The sequence below is a fragment of the Lepus europaeus genome, chromosome 5, assembly GCF_033115175.1.
Source record: "Lepus europaeus isolate LE1 chromosome 5, mLepTim1.pri, whole genome shotgun sequence".
In the NCBI taxonomy this organism is placed as follows: domain Eukaryota; kingdom Metazoa; phylum Chordata; class Mammalia; order Lagomorpha; family Leporidae; genus Lepus; species Lepus europaeus.
In genome coordinates, this window is record NC_084831.1 from 5,126,501 (window position 1) to 5,147,490 (window position 20,990).

At 59.7% G+C, this 20,990-nt stretch overlaps 1 protein-coding gene across 5 annotated transcripts in view; it reads right to left on the reverse strand.

Moving 5' to 3' along the window:
• Positions 1-1,688: 1,688 nt before the first annotated feature.
• The window catches only part of RERE (arginine-glutamic acid dipeptide repeats), a 464,477-nt gene continuing 445,175 nt past the window's right edge, over positions 1,689-20,990 (reverse strand). For all 5 annotated transcript variants that reach the window (XM_062190377.1, XM_062190375.1, XM_062190376.1 and 2 more), the window contains 11 exons: positions 16,094-16,256; positions 15,249-15,341; positions 14,304-14,503; positions 13,181-13,342; positions 12,655-12,768; positions 11,160-12,487; positions 10,815-11,037; positions 9,173-9,893; positions 5,407-5,553; positions 4,788-4,968; positions 1,689-4,241 (listed from right to left, as the gene is read on the reverse strand). In XM_062190377.1, the coding sequence (XP_062046361.1) occupies positions 4,208-4,241; positions 4,788-4,968; positions 5,407-5,553; positions 9,173-9,893; positions 10,815-11,037; positions 11,160-12,487; positions 12,655-12,768; positions 13,181-13,342; positions 14,304-14,503; positions 15,249-15,341; positions 16,094-16,256 (3,366 nt within the window). In that variant the 3' untranslated portion in view covers positions 1,689-4,207. The remainder of the gene's footprint in view (positions 4,242-4,787; positions 4,969-5,406; positions 5,554-9,172; positions 9,894-10,814; positions 11,038-11,159; positions 12,488-12,654; positions 12,769-13,180; positions 13,343-14,303; positions 14,504-15,248; positions 15,342-16,093; positions 16,257-20,990) is intronic.

The window sequence follows — 20,990 nt, forward strand, 5'->3', positions numbered from 1 at the left end:
TGCAGCCCAGGCCCCCGAGTCAACACAGCAGAAGACAGGGCCCAGCACTGGAGCGGCCAGCGTCCTCCAAGGCCCTAAAGGTGATGCAGTGAGCCCAGTGAGGGCTCGAGGCCCTGGCCATCTCTGGCCAGAGATCCGCACGGCCCACAGGGTCATGTGCTGCACCCTCGATCAAACTGCAGCTCCCATGGCCCAGTTCCCAGCAGGCCTGCCTCCAACAAGGACCCGAGGGATGGTGAAGAGTCTGCTTCATCCCGCAGCCTGGGTCAGCCCGACATGGAGCCAACAGAACAGCAGGGCTGGGGCAGACCTGTGTCCTCAGTGTCTCCACAGGCCGGTGCAGGACACCCCGTCTTGAGGTCCACAGCTTGGCCCTGCTGTAACCCCAAGGCCATGTCTGGGACACACCTAGACGACAAGGCAGAGGACAACTTTTCTGTTCATGTCCGGATCACACTGCCCTGGGGCTCACTGTGCTCAGGCTAGCGGGGGCTCCTGGCTGGGTTGAGGGGTCCCCATGTCTCTAGTCTGACCCTCCATGGTACTCATCTCAGAGAGCCTGGAGGCGTACCACGCCATAATCCGTACCAAGTCCCCATCCTTCAGGCAAGCCATCTTGACTTACGAAGCAATGCCTAGGTGAGGTCTCCCCGCCACGGAAACTGAAGCAGCTGTGCTGGGGCCCTGGGCCTCTCAGAGGCTCGCAGAGGACCCACCTGCAGCAGAGCCAGGAGGGACCTGCCCGCAGGAACAAAGGGGCCGAGGTGGGCAGCAGCAAGGGCCTGGCCTGGGGCGGTGCCCATGCCACCACCACTGCCCCCGTCCAGCCGGGTGTCTGGCATTCCCGGCTCTCCCTCAGGATGGCTCAGGGCAGTGCGGTGCCGTCCAGCCTGAGGACAACAGCCTTCTCTGTGGCAGGAACCCATGGCCACTCAGACACGTGGCACTGACCGCTTGGACACCTTGAGATAGGACAGGAGCCGTCTTGCTTCCCTGAGCTCGGAGTGCGACCCCTGCGTGTGAGCTCCAGAACCACCTGCGTCTGTGTGGTGAGGCTGGTCCAGGCCGGAGTCCGGTGGCGCTGGCCGTGTGCTGTGCCCAGGCCTGCACCCCCACGTGGCAGGACCGGCCTGGCCTCAGGGCAGTTTCCCAACAGGAAGGTTTCTGGGCTGCGCTCGTCCCGTTGCTCAGTGGCTGCTGCCCCTGCCCCTCAGTGTGAAGCTTGGGGGAGACGCCCCGGCTGCGGCCCCTGCCGCTCAGTGGGCCAGGAAGCCACCTCAACCTGGAGGCCAACTCCGAAGCTGAGCTGGGGACAGGGCAGGGGAACGCCACAGCAGCCACTGTCCTGAGCTGGGTTCAGACCTATCGCCTAGGCTGACGGCCAGAACCCAGACACACTGGCAGATGTGAGACCCCAAGTTACAGGTGCGGGGGGCGTGGCCCAGGCACGTTTTCAGTCCCAACGTCCTGCCTGGGAAGGATTCTGAGAGCAGGTGAACTCACCCGACAAACCCTCCCTCCCACACAGATCCTTCTTCCTGGGAGCTCCTGGGGAAGGTCAGCAGGGAACAGCTGGCCCTGTGTGTCCCCTCCTCCCCTGGGGGAACTCAGGGCACAGGCGCGAGCCCCTGCGTCCTGCCCTGTGCAGCAACGAGACGCGGCGCACTGGTCCACACCATGGGGTTGTAGTGTAGCTTGGTTTTATTTATGTCCACAAATATTTCAAAAAAATTACAAAATACTCAAATGGAGAGAACACAGAAGTCACGATTTCTGGGTGTCTACTCTGTTTACACTGTGTTATCTCATGGCCGACTACTCATATATACACTTAGCTTCAAGATATATATAAACGTAGCAACTCAGAAGTACGCTCTGCTCCTGCACAGTGGAACATGAAGCTAACCTCGACAACACCGAACAAGACACATACAGAACACAGAGGAGCCGACTGCAGCGCGCCAGGGGGAAGCCACAGGGACCGCGGGCACCGCGGAGGCCGCTGCCGCGCTCGGGCAGGGTCCGCGCGGGTTCGTAGTGGAAGAGTCTCAGTGCTTCCCCTGGGGGTCCTGGGGTGTGGGGAGGGAACCGAATGCAACAAGAAAACACCAGAAGTTTCCAAGCTCAGACTTTCAAGTTCTTCACGCTTTCTCTTCTTTGGAAAAACAGACGATAGAGGAGGTAAAAGAGGAACTGAATGACAGACAAGTTTTACCCGGAAGGAACCCGAGAGGAAAGAGGCGGCGGTCGGGAGGAGGGGCGTGGGAGCAGCAACAGGTGCACGAGGCCCCACTCAGGGCCAGAGAAGCTCCCGGAACACGCCGGCCCAGGCGGCCAGAAGTTTGATGGCAAAGGGTTCCCCTGAGCTTGCCTCCCCGCACAGAGCTAATGTCAGCGCAGAAATGGAATGAGATGAAAGGAAAGAGCTACGAATATTTCCAACAGACAAAACAATCCTGTCTGTCCCAACCGAGACGTTTTCAGCAGCAGTGGGAAATGCCCGATGCATGTCTGAACCCAGACCCTGGTCTCTGCGCACACTGTTAGCCTCTCCTCTCCCTGCCCAGCGCAGTCTGGCTCCGGCACGCACCTCACGTCCACCAGGCAGCAGAGTGGGTTGTCCCAAGATTCATGGACGTGACCGCCACACACAGGGCAGAAATAGCCCCTGCGAGTCTGAGCGAGGACTGGAAGCGGTCCCGTCCTGGGGAGAAGCCTGAGCAACACGCAGACAGCTCCGCGTGTCCCTGTCCGCGCTGGGGGAAGTGCGTGGGATCAGCACTCGGCAGCCGGCTCTCCCCAGGACAGCGCTGTTCCCGGGGCCCGACCTGCAAGGCATCGCCTCCCGGGGGAAGCCTGCTTCTTCCCACTTCACATTTGCAGCTGGGATTCCTATTCCCACTCCCAGGAGTTTCCCAATCCAGTGTGGGTCACCACACACAGGTCTGCTCCTGGCGGGCAAACGCAGGCCCCACCTACAACCTGCAGGCCCCACTACAACTCCAAGGCCTCCACGCTCAGAAGCAGCCTCAGCAGGTGGCAAGGAGGACGTGGCTGGGTCCTCACAGAAGATGCGAGCGATGCTATGCACCACAGCGCAGATCTCTTACCAGGTTCCTTTGGCAAGTGTGTGTCCTGGGGTCTTTCATGTGCTGAGTTATCTGCATGGAATCATTTCCTTGAATTTTCTAGAATTTTCATGAGATTTTTCAGATTATTAAGAAAGGCAATTCATCCAGAACAATCAAACGTGTGTGCATAGAAATCTAGAAGGAAATCTACAATCAGACACACATGGACATGTGCTTCTATCCTCAGAGACAGAACACGAGGACGCCAGGGACAGGACGTGGACATTCAGCTCCTGCTCTCCTTGTGCAAAACCAGAGGCGCCACTAACCGCCGTCCACGTGCGTGCCAGCTACGGACCCAAGAAAACCAACAAAACGCCGCGTCTAACACTGTCCTTGCCAACGCCCACGCTCACTGCCACAGCCGCACCTAGGCCCACACTTCTGCCTGACTGTCGTTAGTAACGCCCATCTCTCCCTTTAATGAAAGGGATAATTATATAGAACTTTTTATTAAAAAATCAACTCTGTATTCTGTCAATAGCTGGTAGGAATTCACAATTAGTGACATGGCTGGAAAAAATAGACCAGAATAGTAGTTTGTGGAAGGAAAAAAAAAGGCTGTTCTAAAATTATTTATTTACAGACATAAAAAGCCATGCTGCAGAACTTTTTCAAATTATGAAGATTTCCTACAATGTATTAAAATAAAAGATTCTTTAAAAATTAGAGCTCTTGGATCCCACACTCATTTGCTGCCTATCTGCATGCCCGTGGGCACCGGCACACACAGACCAGGTGTGTCTGCGCACAGTGCAGGGCGAGGACTGATGCTAGCACCTACCGAGAAATCAAGGAGAAGAAAACTAAAGCCAAACCCCAGGGTTGCAGGAAGTTTTCTGAATGTGCAGCCCAGCCCAGGACTGGCTCCGCTTCCGGGGGACTGTCATGCAGGGGCCCACACCGCTCTCAGGGAATCCTCTCCACAAACGAACACTAGGATGCGATACGGTTTCAGTTGTGGGGTTTAAATATATAAAGAAATCTTTAGAAGATACTCTCTTTGCTTTCGCAGCTCCTACTGTCTGTGAAAAGTCCTGCTTCTTCCCCAGGAACCGGGGTTCCCACGGCAGCACTCATAACTGCTTGTCACCTTCTTTCTTCAGTCGGCTGCAAAGAAGAAAACCCAGGAAAGAATATGGGGCACTGGGGCCGGGCAGGCCAGGCAGTGAGGGAGGGCAGGGCAGGGAGGGAGGGAGGGAGGGCAGGACAGGGAGGGAAGGAGGGCAGGGCAGGGCAGGGAGGGAGGGCAGGACAGGGAGGGAGGGAGGGTGGGGAGGGCAGGGAGGAAGGGTGGGGAGGGCAGGGCAGGACAGGGCGGGAGGGAGGGCAGGGAGGGCGGGAGGGAGGGAGGGCAGGGCAGGACAGGGAGGGCGGGAGGGCAGCGAGGGAGGGCAGGGAGGGTGGGCAGGCCGTCATCCCAGCACCACCTCTCTGAGGCAGCTCAGAGTCCTGCACCTGCAGGCCAGGACCCCCACGGAGGCAAACCCCAGTCCTGACCCAGTGGGCTCCGGGCCTCTCTTCCTCTGTCCCTCCCATTCAGGTGGCTCCACGGGGCCTCCCCCAGGGCTCAGAAGAGCTGAGCCAACCCAAGAGGGGTGGCCACCCTGGGCACACAGGGCAGGAGCCTGGCCCCACACAGCCCCTCCTCCTCACCTGTAGTAATCTTCCTGACTTGGGAGGTGGCCTCCATGCATGTGGGGGTGTCCGTGCAGCCACTGCTGTTCCATGGCCAGTCTCTGCAGCTCTGCTGACTGCGCGTGCATGGCCTGCAGCTGGTGGGCCGCCGACATGGGGGGTGGGATGGCCCCAGGCAGGTCTCGGGGGTAAGGGGTGCCTGCCAAACACAGAACGGCTTCTGCTACACAAACGGCCGGAGTAGTGGCCAGACATGGGTAGCACAGCACAATGACCAGTGCAGCCACTGGGAGAGCGCTTGCCCAGCGGCTCCTCTCACGGCTAGGCAGCCAGGCCACTCCCTCCATGCTGTGCAGAGACTCCTCAGAGCACAGCCCCCAGGGGAGGGAGAAGGCCCCCAGGAGTGCCCAGGCGCTTCTGCTGCTATGCTGCCACCCCAGTGCCCCAGCTCTGGGCAAGGCCGTTTGGTTTCCTTCTGCATTTGTGACCCACCCGGCCCACGGAGCCCTACTAAAAGCAGGACTTTTGTCGGCCTTCTTCCCACACGGAGAGGCAGGTGCACACTGGTGCAGACAGCCACCCAGAGCTCCAGCCCCACGCCTGCATGGCACCCTCCCGCCTCCAGGCCAATTCTTACCAAACACCGGGTGACGCAGCATCTCGTGCTCATGGGGGGGCTGTCCCAGCAGAGGGTTGGGGAGGGTCCCAGGGGGGTAGGGGAAGCGAGCCAGGTGAGGGCCAGCAGTCAGGGGGTCAACCAGTGGGTGAACTGGGCCTGCTGAACCTAAAAAAAGGCAGAAGTCCAGCTTCAGGCAGTGCACAAGCCCGTGTCCTCCCAGCATCTGCCCTCCTTGGCAGAATAGCCAGCGACTTCCTCCTCACCTGCGCTGGCTCCGGGTCACCAGGGCTGGCACCCACCGGCAGCCCCACCTTCAGGGAGCCTCCAGAGCCAACCATTTGAGCAGACTCCCAAGCACCCTCTACTAGCAGCGCTGGCCTGGCTTGTTACGGAGCTGCTGCCGACAGAGCCCGCCTGGCTGATGCCCCAGTCTTGCCCAGCAGGTGTTTCCTGTCCACACTGTGGGCTGGACTGGGCCCCTACCACCTGGAATGCCTCCCTGGGGCGGCCAAGGAAGGCCAGCAGAGCAGGCTGTGCAGACAGATGGAGACTGAGCCCAGCGCCACCAGCATGTCACTACGGCTCTGGCCCCACTGTACCAGCTCTGCCCCCTTCCCTGGCTCAAGTCACCAGCATAAACTGGCAGGGCCTCCAATAAGCAACGTTGTCTCCAGGGAGACTCTCGGGGTTCCCTGGAGTCAGGGACTCTCCCGCGTGCCTTCTGCGCCTCACCCATCGCCCCCGGTGTCTCTGCTGGGTCACCTCCAGAGCAGCTTCTCCTGACAGCAGCAGCACCCCCACCCCACCCTCCCCGCCGCCAGCTCTCTAGATCACTCTCTGATTTATCTTCCACCTGTACATCCGCCTACTGTGCGCACCGCCAGGCCTTCCTCGGGGCCCTCGCCGGCCTGCACCCTGCCCAGTGAGTGTAGACTACACTGTACCCACTCTACCCCGTGAGTGTAGGCTACACTGTACCCCGCTCTACCCCGTGAGTGTAGACTACACTGTACCCCACTCTACCCCATGAGTGTAGACCACACTCTACCCTGCTCTACCCCGTGAGTGTAGGCTACACTGTACCCCGCTCTACCCAGTGAGTGTAGACCACACTCTACCCCGCTCTACCCTGTGAGTGTAGACTACGCTGTACCCCGCTCTACCCCGTGAGTGTACACTACACTCTACCCCACTCTACCCTGTGAGTGTAGACTACACTGTACCCCGCTCTACCCCGTGAGTGTAGACCACACTCTACCCTGCTCTACCCCGTGAGTGTAGGCTACACTGTACCCCATGAGTGTAGATTACGCTGTACCCCGCTCTACCCCGTGAGTGTACACTACACTCTACCCCGCTCTACCCTGTGAGTGTAGACTACGCTGTACCCCGCTCTACCCCGTGAGTGTAGACCACACTGTACCCCGCTCTACCCCGTGAGTGTAGACCACACTCTACCCCGCTCTACCCCGTGAGTGTAGACCACACTCTACCCCACTCTACCCCGTGAGTATAGACCACACTCTACCCCGCTCTACCCCGTGAGTGTAGACTACACTGTACCCCGCTCTACCCCGTGAGTGTACACTACACTCTACCCCACTCTACCCTGTGAGTGTACACTACACTGTACCCCGCTCTACCCCGTGAGTGTAGACTACACTGTACCCCGCTCTACCCCGTGAGTGTAGACCACACTCTACCCCACTCTACCCAGTGAGTGTAGACTACGCTGTACCCTGCTCTACCCCGTGAGTGTAGGCTACACTCTACCCCGCTCTACCCAGTGAGTGTAGACCACACTGTACCCCGCTCTACCCCGTTAAGTGTAGACCACACTCTACCCCGTTCTACCCCGTGAGTGTAGACTACACTGTACCCCGCTCTACCCCGTGAGTGTAGACCACACTCTACCCTGCTCTACCCCGTGAGTGTACACTACACTGTACCCCGCTCTACCAAGTGAGTGTAGACTACACTGTACCCCACTCTATCCCATGAGTGTAGACTACGTTGTACCCTGCTCTACCCCGTGAGTGTAGACCACACTCTACCCCGTGAGTGTAGGCCACACTCTACCCCGCTCTACCCCGCGAGTGTAGACCACACTCTACCCCGCGAGTGTAGACCACACTCTACCCCGCTCTACCCCGTGAGTGTAGACCACACTCTATCCCACTCTACCCCGTGAGTGTAGACCACACTCTACCCCGCTCTACCCCGTGAGTGTAGACTACACTGTACCCCGCTCTACCCCGTGAGTGTAGACCACACTCTACCCCGTGAGTGTAGGCTACACTCTACCCCGCTCTACCCCGTGAGTGTACACTACACTCTACCCCGCTCTACCCCGTGAGTGTAGACTACGCTGTACCCCGCTCTACCCCGTGAGTGTAGGCTACACTGTACCCTGCTCTACCCCGTGAGTGTAGGCTACACTGTACCCCGCTCTACCCCGTGAGTGTACACTACGCTCTACCCCGCTCTACCCCGTGAGTGTAGACTACGCTGTACCCTGCTCTACCCCGTGAATGTAGGCTACACTGTACCCCGCTCTACCCCGTGAGTGTACACTACACTCTATCCCACTGTACCCTGTGAGTGTAGACTACACTCTACCCTGCTCTACCCAGTGAGTGTAGGCTACACTCTAACCCACTCTACCCCGTGAGTGTACACTACACTCTACCCCGCTCTACCCAGTGAGTGTAGACTACACTGTACCCCACTCTACCCCATGAGTGTAGACTACACTGTACCCCGCTCTACCCCGTGAGTGTAGACCACACTCTACCCCGTGAGTGTAGGCTACACTCTACCCCGCTCTACCCCGTGAGTGTAGACCACACTCTACCCTACTCTACCCCATGAGTGTAGACCACACTCTACCCCGCTCTACCCCGTGAGTGTACACTACACTCTACCCCGCTCTACCCCATGAGTGTAGACTACACTCTACCCCACTCTACCCCGTGAGTGTAGATCACACTCTACCCCGTTCTACCCAGTGAGTGTACACTACACTCTACCCCGCGAGTGTAGACCACACTCTACCCTGCTCTACCCCGTGAGTGTAGACCACACTCTACCCCGTGAGTGTACACTACACTCTACCCCGCGAGTGTAGACCACACTCTATCCCACTCTACCCCGTGAGTGTAGACCACACTCTACCCCGCTCTACCCCGTGAGTGTACACTACACTCTACCCCACCTTTACCCAGGAGGGCTGGTGCTGAAGCTTCCCAATCAGCTCTGGGAGTGGGGGCTGGGCAGACGCCAAGGCTGGGCTGGGATGTGGGTGCTGCGGGGTCCAGGGTCTGCCAGGAGCTAGGGATGCCCAGAGTACCCTTTGCTCCTGGGCAGCGCCGGGTTGGCAGTAGTCTGGTTTTCCTACAAAGGCCCAGGGGTTGGGGCTTGGTCCCCAAAGTCTTACACTAATGGAGTAAGGGCGGACTTGACACAACTACAGTGTCTGTCAACGCAGTTCCAAGGGAGGCTGGTGACTTGAGCCAGATGGGCCTGGCTTCTCCCGCTGCTTCCTGGCTTGCAATGGGACAGTCCCTTGAGCACCCCCTTGCCTCGCCGGATGTGAGCACTGACAGGCCCACTCAACCTTGGATGGTGTTATCTCCAAAACCGTGGGCAGAAATAAACTTTCCTTCCTGAGCAGCAACTCTCAAGCACCTTTGCTAAAACACCGAAAGCCAATTGATCCGGACGATGGCTCCGTCTCTACTCAGGACCCGCGCCCCTGCCCGTGCACCCCGGCCCGGGCACCTACCTTGGTGGAGGGGGTCTTGCTGGTGGAGGTGGAGGTGGGAGTGGATGTGCGAGTGCTGGTGATGGTGCGGGGTCACGTTGAACATCTGCAGCCGGGCCAGGGGGTCGCTGGTCAGGGACGCCATGCGCTCGGCGTGGATGCGCTCGGCCGCCAGTCTGTCAGGGTAGCTCATCTCAGGTCGAAGCTGGGGACCTGCCAGGGCCAGTCTCTCGCGCTCCAGTGGGTTCAGGCCCGGGTGGAAAGAGGCAAACGGGTGGGGACCAGCAGCAGGGGGGATGGTGAGGGCGCTGTGCCGGGCGAAGTGCTCCATGGGGTTGGTGGCCGGGTGCAGGGGGTCCAGCTCCGGGGGTTTCACCTCGAAGCCCGGCTTCATCCGCTCCCGCAGCTCCCGCTCGCGGATCTCCCGCTCGCGGATCTCGCGCTCCCGCAGCTCCCGCTCGCGGATGGTGGGGTCCACGTTGTAGAGGCCAGGCATGTGGTAGGCCAGCAGGGGGTCGGTGGGGTTGAGGGGCATGTAGAAGGGGTGATTGCGGTTGGTGGGGGACATGACGTGGGGCCGAGCGTACTCGCTCAGAGTCCGGAGGGCGGGCGTGTCAGGCCCGATGTACGGGGGGACGGCAGCAATGGTGGTGGGCGGCGGCTCGAAGGACGGCCGCATGTGGCCAGGTCCCGTGAGCTGGGGGTCGCTGAGGCGGCCTTCATGCGCTGAGCTGGACGCCTTCTGCTGAAGGAAGGAGGGTGTGAGAGGCGGCAGCCTTGCTGCCGGGGGTCCGAGCCCGGTGTGCACCACTGTGCACCACAGGAGGGGGCCCTGGCCCTCCACCCCGACACGGAGAGCTGGCCACGGCCTGGCGCCAGCATGCGGTCAGACCATGCTGTGACAGTCTCCTTTCTGCCTGCAGCACCTGTTGTGGCCGGGGTAATGGGGACCTAAAGGAGTCGGGGCAGGGAGGAGTGAGCCGACTGAGTCAGGATGCCCCCATACCACACTTGGGTTGGATCTCCCTCCCTGCCCCACCTGCAGAGACAGGTCCCACCTGTTAGGTCCCTAAAGCCTTATGTTAATGGATAAGGTTAACGGACTAAGATGGGCATGGCGCCGCTGTGACTAAACCAGGAGGAGACCCAGGCTCCCTGTCTCTCCGTGTGATCATTCCTGGATACACCCATCACAGCCAGCCTCCCCCTCAGCACATGCCAGACTGGCAGAGCTGCCCCAGCCTGGACAGCAAACCTCCAAAACCAGGCACTGAGATCAGTCTCCTTCCTGCCTAGGCAGCTCAGCGTGGCCTCACACAACACGCCCTGGGCCCCAGCTTCTCCTCCCAGGTCCTCCCATGTGTTTCTTGCTGGCCCCTTGGAACTACACAGGCGACAGGTCTTTGAGGTACAGGGAAAGAAGAGGCCCCACTCTGGCAGCCCCCAGGCAGGATGACTCCAGACACTGTTGTGGGTCAGCTGGGACCTGGCAGGCACCCGATGACCTGGGCTCAGAGACGCCCCCCCCCCTTTCCCCCATCACAAAAGCCTGGGATGGGTGCAACCAGCGCCTGATCCTCCAACTTCCGTGAGAACACGCCAGGCAGCCCACGCGAGGGCTGCAGCCCAGTGCCCTCCCGCAGGCGCCGACCCCCAGACTCACGGCCGCGCGCTCTGCCTCCCGCTCGCGCTCACGCTCCCGCTCGCGTTCCTTCTCCTTCTCCTTCTCCCGCTCGCGCTCCTCTCGGGCCTTCTGCTCGGCCTCCCGCTTGGCCTTCTCAATGGCCTCCTCCCTCTTCTTAGCCAGTTTGGATCCGGCCAGAGGCATGAAGTACAGGTCTGTCCGCGCACAGGAGTTGTAGCCCCGGTCCAGGTGTTTGTAGAACCTAGGAGAGGCCACGTCTCTGGCTACAGGCTCCTGCCAGGGCCTCACCTGCCCTACTTCCCACCAAAAACCCCTGCCCAGCCTGTCTTGCACGCCTGCACCTGGGTTCCCAGGAACCAATACCTGGCGGACTGGCTGGCATGGCTGGGAGTGTCCACCACCGTGGGCTCGGGGGATGGGCTCCTCGGTGGGGGTGGGGGGCTCTCGGGCTCCTCAGCATCATCCCGAGCCTCCTCCTTGATCTGCACAGCGGGGAGCGGGCAGGAGGCACCCCCTGGGACGCTGCCTCCCGAAGAGACAGCAGCAGAGCAAGGCGGCTGGGCCGAGGTGCTGGGGCCGGCGGGTGGGGTGGAGGTGGAGGGGCAGGCGGGAGGGGTGATGGAGGGCGGGCCTCCAGGGACAAAGGGGTGCTGAGCAAATGGGGGCTGGGGGGGCACCTGGTGGAGGCTGGCTGGGGGGTGGGAAGCAGCAGAAGGGGGCAGGTTCTGGTTCTGGGTCAGCCCAGGGGGCTGGGCGGGAGAGGAGGCCAATGGCTGGCTCTGAGGCATGAGCTGCAGCGGAGGTGGGTGGGCTGACGGGGGGTGGTGTGTGGACAGGGAGCTCAGGGGCTTCAGGGCCGGAGGGGGCGGCAGGTTGGCGTTCATGGAGAAGGGCGATGGCCCTGAGAGGTGAGGCGGGTGCTTGTGGGCCTGAGGTGCTGGCAGCTGGGGGATGGGCGTGGTGGGAGGGGGCTTGATGTGCGGCATGGCCAAGGGCGCCGGCGGCAGGGGCTGTTCCCTTGGGGGCTGCTGGGGCTGCAGTGCTGCCTGGGCGGCCGGGAGCGGCAGGGTGCTGTGAGGGTGTGCTGAGGCTGGGGAGGTTCCCAGAGAAGCCTGCCCTTGGGAGGCCTGAGGGGGGAGGCCGAAGGGCTGAGGGGGGCCCGGGTGCTGCAGAAGGGGGCCGGCCTGCAGGCCGTGCGGGCCCTGGCTATGCAGGGCTGGCTGGGAGTGAGTGGGCGCAGGGGCCTGGCCGGCCGGGGGGTGTGGCGAGGGCAGCCGTGGAGGGTGCAGCGCAGGAGCCTGCTGGATGTGCGAGTGTGCCGTGGGCGCCGCCACAGCCGGAGCCTGGCTGGGGGGCTGCACCGCCACGGGGGAGCCCTGTGCAGGCGCCGCGGGGGCGGAGGGTGTGGGGCCTGGGGTGGGGAGCTGGGGCGCCCCTGCCGGGGCTGCAGGGGGAGCCGTGGCAGCACCGCTGGGCGCCTGCAGGGCTGGGGGCTGGGCCTGCAGTAGCTGCTGCTGCTGGGCCGACGAGTCCGAGTCACTCTCATTGTCCTGGGGGCTGGGGATGCTGGGGGATGTGCTGCGATTGTCCTGGTCGATGTCCTTGGGGTCACTGCTGCCCTCGTCGTTGACACTGCGGCTGTCCGAGCTCTCGCCCTCGCCTTCGGACGGAGAGTTGGGCCGGCTGATCTCCTGCAGCCAGAGGAGGGAGGGGAGCCTGGGAGGGCAGCCAGCGCCCAGCACACGGAAACCGTCTGTGCGGAGGCAGCGGCCACCCGGTCTGGGACTGAGGCCCCGAGAGAGGGGGCACGGCCAGCCCCGGCGGCCAGCGGCAGCAGCGGCACGGCTGTGGTGCTCACCTGGGTTTTCGTCTTCTTGGAGCTGGTCCTGTCGGACTCCTCCGTGTCGGATGCCACTTTCTCCCGCTGGCGCTTGGAGCTCTTGAGAGGGGACGAGGCTTCCTCCTTCACCTTCTGCAGCAGGAAAAGCCCATGAGGAGGGATTGGGCAGGCGGAGGGCGGCCCAGCGGCCTCAGCAGGGAACTACAACTATCTGTGGTCGCCGCTCTCACGGGAGTTCCCGCACAGGAAGCTGGCAGGGGCCGCTGGAGCCAGCAAGGAGCAGGCGCCTGGGAGGGCCACGGCCTGCCCAGACGTCCCGCCCCAGCCTGGGGGCTCACGGTTGGCGCTGGGAGCTGAGCAGGGCCCCTTTCTCTAGGCCTCATGCCTCTACCCACACGCGCCAGGGCAGGCACTGCCGGCGCCCAGAGGGGCTCCAGAGGGACCCTGACCCACGTCAGAGGACACTGAACACCAGCGCCAGAACTCAGCTTTGGTGCGAGGGCAGGAGTGAGGAGCCCCCCCCCCCCCTCCTCCCCAGCCCGACCTTGGCTGACTTCTTCACGGTCTCCGCCTTGCTGTCATTGCTGGAGGTACTGGCAGCGCTGGGGGAGTTGCGGCCGCTGGAGCGGATGTCTTCACTGATGGGCGAGGCGCGGCCATCAGGGCTGGCTGGCTGCTTCTTCCGACCACTACGTAGTGTGGACATCTGCCCACCCAGACCAGGGGCTGGTGAGGCTGGATCCCCACACCACGTGGTCCCCCCACAAGCCTTGTGGCCAATCCCAGTCCCCAGCAAACAACAGGTACCCCCACATGACCCTTCCTTGCAGCATGGAACGTACAGGAGGGGCCGAGGACAGAAGTGGGGGTAAAGGGTAAGGAGAAAGGTGAGCCATTTCCACACCCAGAACCCTGGAGGCGCCGTGCGCAGGGTGGGGAGGCCTGGTCAGGGCTGTGTGCTCTGACAGTTCACTCCAGCTAACTGCCTGTTCTCTCAAGGCAACACAATCTGACTGGATCATACACTTGCAAAGATCATTTGATGGGGCAGGAAAGAGCCACGGAGATGAAGCCCAGCTCCTGCAAGCACCAAGCACATCTCCATGTTTCTGCAGGGCCAGGGGCCTCCACAGAGGTCAGGGTGTGGTGACTAAGGCTGGTTCACCTGCTCCTTCTGAGACAAGGCGAGTAGCCCAGCAGGTGGACAGCCCCAGCCACCTGCCGAAAGGGCCTGGGGAGGCCCGTGGTGGAGAGAAAGGCACTGTCGGTAACCTCGGCCCCAAATCTGGAAACCCCTCCCCTGAAGCCCTGGCCACAGATCCACGCTGGGCAACAAGCACCATGACAGAAGAGGCTGTGCCGTGAGTACAGAAATGGGCCTGCCCAGGTAAAGCTGCAGAGACAGCCACACTGGAGGTGAGCGGCCCACAGGCCAGGGGGAGCTCTGAGGGACTTGGAGAGCCTCCCTGGGCCAGAAATCATCACCAAAGAGCTCTCTGTAAAACTGCCCTCAGGATGGGCACCCACAGGCCCCCAGAACGGCCAGCGGGCAATGCCTCTGGGCCAAGTGTTCACTTCAAGGGCAGCCTCTTCCCTGCCGGCCCTGGTGGCCACACGTCAGCAAGCACCCGGGCCCCGGGAAGCGCAGCCCAAGGACGCCGACTCACCGAGCCCCGACTCCGCCGCGTCCTCATGCTATGCTTCCCGCTGAGCCCATCGTCCTCCTCCTTGACGGGCTTGAACATGAAGGGCGGGGGGTCCACGGGCTTCTCGATGGGGGGCAGCTCACCGTACTTCTTGAAGTGGATGCGGCAGTCAGTGCACAGCAAGATGTTCTCCCGGCCCCCGTGGTGCCAGTCCTTGGAGGCTTTGAGAGGACAGAGGCAAAGGGTGCCAACCTTGGAAACCACGCCCTCCCCAGGGAAGGCTGGGCAGAGGCCCTTCTGCGGGCTCCGCCCAACCCTGGCCCCACCAGAGCCATGCGGGGGGTGGGGGGACGACAGAGGCGGCAGGCTTATTCTACCCCTCACTCCTGGCCACAAGCTCCCAGGAAACCCAGCACTCCGGTCCCCTCAACTTGAGTGTGTCCTGCCACTGTCAGTTCAGTACCTCACACTGACTGCAGAAGACACTTGGAGCCTGCCCTGTGACATATGGGCTAAGCTGCCGCCTACAATGCTTATTACATCCCATGTGAGTGCCCACTGGAGTCCCAGCTGCTCCATTTCCGGTCCAGCTCCCCGCTAATGCACCTGGGAAAGCAGCAGAAGATGGCCCAAGTGCTTGGGGCCCTGCACCCAAGTGGGAGACCTGGATGGAGCGCCAGGATCCTGACCTCAGCCTGACCCAGGACCCGATTGTTGCAGCTATTTGGGGAATGGAATCAGCAGATGGAAGATCTCTCTCTCTCTCTCCTCCTCTCCCTCTCCCTCTCCCACTCTCTCTCTCTAACTCTGCTTTGAAAATAAATAAATCTTTAAAAAGGGAAAAACGCTCTCAACTCCAAACACAATGCAAATGTCACATCAATCACTGCCGTGGGCAGGTGTCCACGTGGAAGCACGCAGTGTTCAGAATCTGGATATGCCCGTGCCCCGGCTGAGGCCACTTACTGGTGGTGAAGCAGTGGCGGCAGGCGTACCCCTTCAGCTCCTGTTCACTGTCCTCACTGTCAAAGTCATCTTCGCTGGCAGAGCTCAGGTCCACTGGATGTGGCAGGTACACGGTGGGAGAAGGGGAGAAAACACCATGAGGCTGGGCCCAGAATGGGTCTCAGTGTCTCGCTCTCTCTCTCTCTCTCACACACACACACAACCCTGTGACCTCTTGTCTGCACCAGGCTCTGGGCCACCACTCAGGGTGGGACAGTGCTCACGAAGAGTGGCCCTCAGGGCCTGCTGTGCTGGCTTTGGGGGACCAATCCTGCACCTGCATCCCGGGGCAAGCGCCGATGCCCACAGAGACTCTGAAACGGGAGAAGGCATCGCTGAGGCCCTCCCCAGGGCCCCCCAGCACGCTAAGGGGTCAATTCTGGTTGTCAGTGTGTGCAGCACAGGAGGCCCTCAGGTGGCTCTGGGGCTGCACTGCCACATGTGGGCTCCACCATCACACTGCCACCAAGAGGGGCATCAAGCTCATTTTATCACTGTCCAGACGGGCCCGGGGCTCCCACAGCAAGGCCTCCACCAAGTGGAAACCTCCTCCGGCCAAGGCCAAGACTCCCATTTCTATAGACTCTCCGTGAAGCTGGCTTTTTAGAAACATTTAGATGTGTGGGTAATCTTGAACTCTCCCTGCTCAATCCCAGCTCCCACATCTATGCTGCACGTAGGTCAGGCTACTCACACACAGGCCCAGGTACAGGTCAGAGGCAACAATGCCTGGAGCTGGACACCAGCGGGCAGCTGCGTGTGAACAATCTCCCACCACTCACTGCAGCACTGAGATCCCCACTTACAAAATTCACTGGAGGGGGGTCTGGAGGGCGTGCTAACAGGGGTGGACGCAGTGCGGGTCTTGATCCTCCGGAACACAGCCTGCCTCCGATGGCGACGGTGGGCCCGCGAGCTGGCTGCTTCAGGAGTTTTCTTCCAGTAGTAATAGAAGGTGATCAGTTCCCCCTGTTGGAGAGAAGGGCTGGCTGAGAGGGGAGTGTGGGAAGGGGTGGCTCTTCCCAGTCCCCCACAAAGCCCTCTCTGCTGGGAGAACAGCTGGATGAGAGGCGAGGAGGCCTGCTCCTGGACCAGGCTCGCTGAAGGAACACAGCTCTGAGCTGCCCATGGCTGCACAATCAGGGCCTGTCCATCAGCAAAGCCCAGCTTCCACACGCCCACAACACCCACTCACTGGTGTCCCCCACAGGCCAGGCACTGCCGGGCTCTGAGCACTGGAGGCGTTTCCGACACTGACAACAGGAGAGGAATTCTACTCTTGGGAGCACGGGCGTGAGTGTGAGCAGGTGTGTGCACATGGAGGACGCCTAATCCACAGTGTTCCAGGGATCATCATGTGGGTGTGAGAAGGAAACGACTGGCCAGTGGGACTGCTGCAGAGGGGACTGACCAGCCAGAGAACGCTGCCCGGTGCTGGGGAACGGGCCAGTGGGAGGTCAGGAAGAACAGACAGCTCACGCCCAGGCTACCAATTTCTGCACTCTGCACAGGCCCCAGCCGAGCTAGAGGACATGCTGAGGCCACGGCTGACAGGCGACGGACGCACAGACGGACGCACAGCGGTGCAGAGGCAGAGGTGAACCTCACACGTCCAAGGTCAGCCTGCAGGGCAGAGTCATTCTTCCCACGGCCCAGCAGAAAGGGGCGCTCGGCAGCCGCACCGTCAGCTCCCTAACGGCATCTGCACACAAACGGCACCTCCACTGACCCTGGTCTGCGTCACACAACGTCTCTACCTGGGATTCCTTTAAAAAAATCACTCAAAGAGCCTGGATCACCTGAAGGTGGGAACCAGTGCCCACAGTGCTGCTGGGCCTCACCCGTCCCTCACAGTCTTGCTGGAAAGACTAGCAGGGAGCAGTTAGAGACAGGAGTGTCAACACTGGGCAACAAGTTCTAGTGATCAGCAGAGCTCCACAGCGGACCAGGGTCAAGGTCATCACACACAAGGCCAGAGAAGGGTGGATGACGCCCGTGCATGGGATCTTTACTCTCGGGGCTCAGGAGCGGGCCCACAGCTGTCACCTGATCCTCAGAGGAGGCCATGAGGCAAGGCGGCCTCTCACTGGCTGAGGCCTATGGCACCATCTCCTGGAGCCTGATGTCTGCCAGAGTTAACAGGCAAGCATCACCCAGGCCAGGGAGCCAGCCGAGTACGTGTGCACACACGCTTGTCTCTCCACCCCTCAGTACCCTGACATGCTAACTGAGTAAGGGCAAACACAGACACTTCCCTTTCACAGGCTGGTCTATAAATGTCCCTGGCTCCCGCCACTGCGGCCCTGGAGACGTGTTGGTCTGTACGGATCCTCTGGTGCTGGCTGGAGGAAGACAGGATGAAGGAATCTGCTGACAGAAAACTGACCTGGCTCTACCTTTCCTGCGAGAACACATGGAGAAGTCAAAGCAGGCCACGGGCCCCTTCAAACACTGCCAGAGCGGCTGCTTCCCCGCTCAGCAACTCACAGCCCAGTTCCACGCTTGTAAGAATGAGAACAAGCCACAGCGCCTCCTTCCACCTAGTCCTGAGTCACCTTGTGGCTGGCGAGTGAGAGAAGCTGGAGATGTCAGAGGAAACACGAGGCTGGAGGAGACGGAAGGGAACAAAGCCGGGGGGAGGCTCCACCTGGTTTCTGCTCGGCCTCGGTCTTCCTTGGAGGCCCTGGACATTTCCAAACAGCACGCGCTGCTAACACCCCAGCGCCTCACTCGGCCGCAGCAGGCCACTTCCATTTCTCAAACACGACTGTTTTGCAAGTCACAAATGCTTTCAAAAGATAGCATAACCTGCACACTAGAAAGAAGCCAGGCTTCAGGGAGGCTGAGAAACAGGACCAGTGCCAGACACCAGACAGGAAAAAAGCTCCAAGCAGCTGGCGTGGCACTTGGGACCCTGCCTCTGGCCTGCACCGTGTCCTCCACCGGCATGCCACGGCATCAGGACCACAGAAGGAAGTCATCGTGGAAGCAACATCAACTTTTGCTCAACACTTAAATAACAGCTTGCAAACAAGAAGAATGAGTCCAGAAGAGAGTTCATCATCTGCAAGTCAAGGGTCAAAAACCAAGCAACAAGGACCCTCGTCCACAGGTCTGAAACATACAAAAGAAAACACGAAATACAAGCCTTCAGTGCAGCAGGTGGAGCAATGACCAGAACTCTCACCAGCAAAATGGCCCAATCACTTCGTAAAAACTGCAGCCACTCTTACAAAGTAGAAAGACATCGGATGACACGGCAATTCTACTTCTAGGTGTCTACCCAAAGGAAATAAAAGAGGGGAGAGGGGAGAGGGGAGAGGGGAGAGGGGAGAAGAGAAGATCTCCCATCCACTGGCTCACGACCCGAATGTCTACAACAGCCAGGGCTGAGCCAGGCTGAAGCCAAGAGTGCAGAACTCCATCCAGGTCTCCCACACAGATGGCAAGGACTCCAAGTACTTGAGCCATCACCTGCTGCCTTCCAGGGTGCACAAGGAGCTGGATCAGAAGTGCAGGACTTGCCGGCGCCGTGGCTCACTAGGCTAATCCTCTGCCTTGCGGCACCGGCACCTAGGTTCTAGTCCCGGTCGGGGCACCAGATTCTATCCCACAGCTCTCTGCTGTGGCCCGGGAGTGCAGTGGAGGATGGCCCAAGTGCTTGGGCCCTGCACCCCATGGGAGACCAGGAGAAGCACCTGGCTCCTGCCATCGGATCAGCACGGTGCGCTGGCCGCAGCGCGCCGGCCACGGCGGCCATTGGAGGGTGAACCAACAGCAAAGGAAGACCTTTCTCTCTGTCTCACTGTCCACTCTACCTGTCAAAAAATTTTAAAAAATAAATAAATAAAAATAAAATAAAAATAAAAAAGAAGTGCAGGACTTGAATCAAGCACTCCCCACGTGGGATGTGGACATCCCGAGCGCTGACATAGCCACTGCACACCATGCCTGCCCCAGAAACTATTGTGTTTTTATTTTTTAACATTTATTTTATTTAAAAGTCAGAGTTACAGAGAGAGGGAGAGACAGAGATATCTTCCATCCTCTGGTTCACTCCCTAGATGGCCTCAATGGCCAGGGCAGAACCAGGCCGAATCCAGGAGCCAGGAGCTTCTTCTGTGTCTCCAACATGGGTGGCAGGGGCCCAAGTACTTGGGATGTCTTCTGCTGCTTTTCCCAGGCCGTTAGTAGGGAGCTGGATTGCAAGTGGAACAACCGGGATGTGAATGGGCGCCCACACGAGATGCTGGCGTTGCAGGCAGTGACCTCACCCACTACGCCACAGCACCGGCCCCCAGAAACAGGAGAAAGGGTAACTGGATTACAGGACACCCACTTTCTGGAAGACTGCTTAGCAATGCAGAGAACAAACTACTAATACATACAAAAACCCAGGTGAATCTCAAAGCACCATACTGAGTGAAAGCAGACAGACACAAAGGGGGTATGTGTGGTTGCATTCTCAAAAGGATAACCCGTAATCACAGCAAGCAACTCCGTGGTTGTCGAGAGCCTGGAGGCTGCAGGACAGGAGGCTGCAGCAAGAGGGCTACGCGAGTAAGTGTTTTGGGGTGATAAGAATGGCCTACAAATTAAAGATGGTGTTATTTACGTGGGCATACAAAGTTGTCAAAACCCACTGAACTATGCACTTAAAAGTGGGTGTAAGGGTCGGCACTGTGGCACAGCGGATTAAGCCACTGCCTACAATACCAGCATCCCATACAGGTGCCAGTTCAAGTCCCGCTACTCCACTTCCCATCCAGCTCCCTCCTAATGCACCTAGGAAAGCAGCAGAGGATGGCCCAAGCGCTTAGTTCCCTGTACACACATGGGAGACCTGGATGGAGTTCTAGCTCCTGGTTTCAGCCTGGCCCAGCCCTAGCTGTTGCAACCACTTGAGGAGTGAACCAGTGAATGGAAGGTATCTCTCTCGCTCGTTCCCTCTCCCTCTCTCTGTAACTCTGCCTTAAAAAAAAAAAAAAAGATTTATTTATTTATTTGAAAGGCAGACTTACAGAAAGGCAGAGAGAGAAAGAGAGAGAGAGAGAGAGAGGTCTTCCATCCACCGGTTCACTTCCCAGATGGCTGCAATAGCTGGAGCTGCACCAATCAGAAGCCAGGAGCCAGGAGCCAGGAGCCAGGAGCTTCTTCCAGGTCTCCCTTGCGGGTGCAGGGGCCCAAGCACTTGCACCATCTTCCACTGCTTTCCCGGGCTATAGCACAGAGTTGGATCAGAAATGAAGTAGCTGAGTCTCGAAACTAGTGCTCATATGGGATGCCAGCACTGCAGGTGGTGGCTTTACCCATTAACGCCAGAGCGCAGGTCCTGTGCCTTTCAAATAAATACCTAAGTAATACTTATTATAGACGTATAATAGGTGCCTGAGGCCTCCAGAGGCCGGCCTCAGCCTCTAGGTAGGACTTGGGGCCCGTTTGGGGCTGGCTCTTGCGTGCCCTGGGGCGGGTGAGAGGAAGACCAAGCCCAGGGCGGCAAAAAAAAAAAAAAAAAAGTATAATAAATAATAAATATATTTTTAAAAGTATGAGTATTTTATATGTATCATATAGGACATATTTGCCAAATTTTTGCCAAAGGTGATTTTAAAAAAAAAATCACGGCAAATCCATGCCAGGTTTTATCACCTGCCTCCCAACCCCTATAACATCTAGCAAGGGATCAAACACTGGAATGGAGCG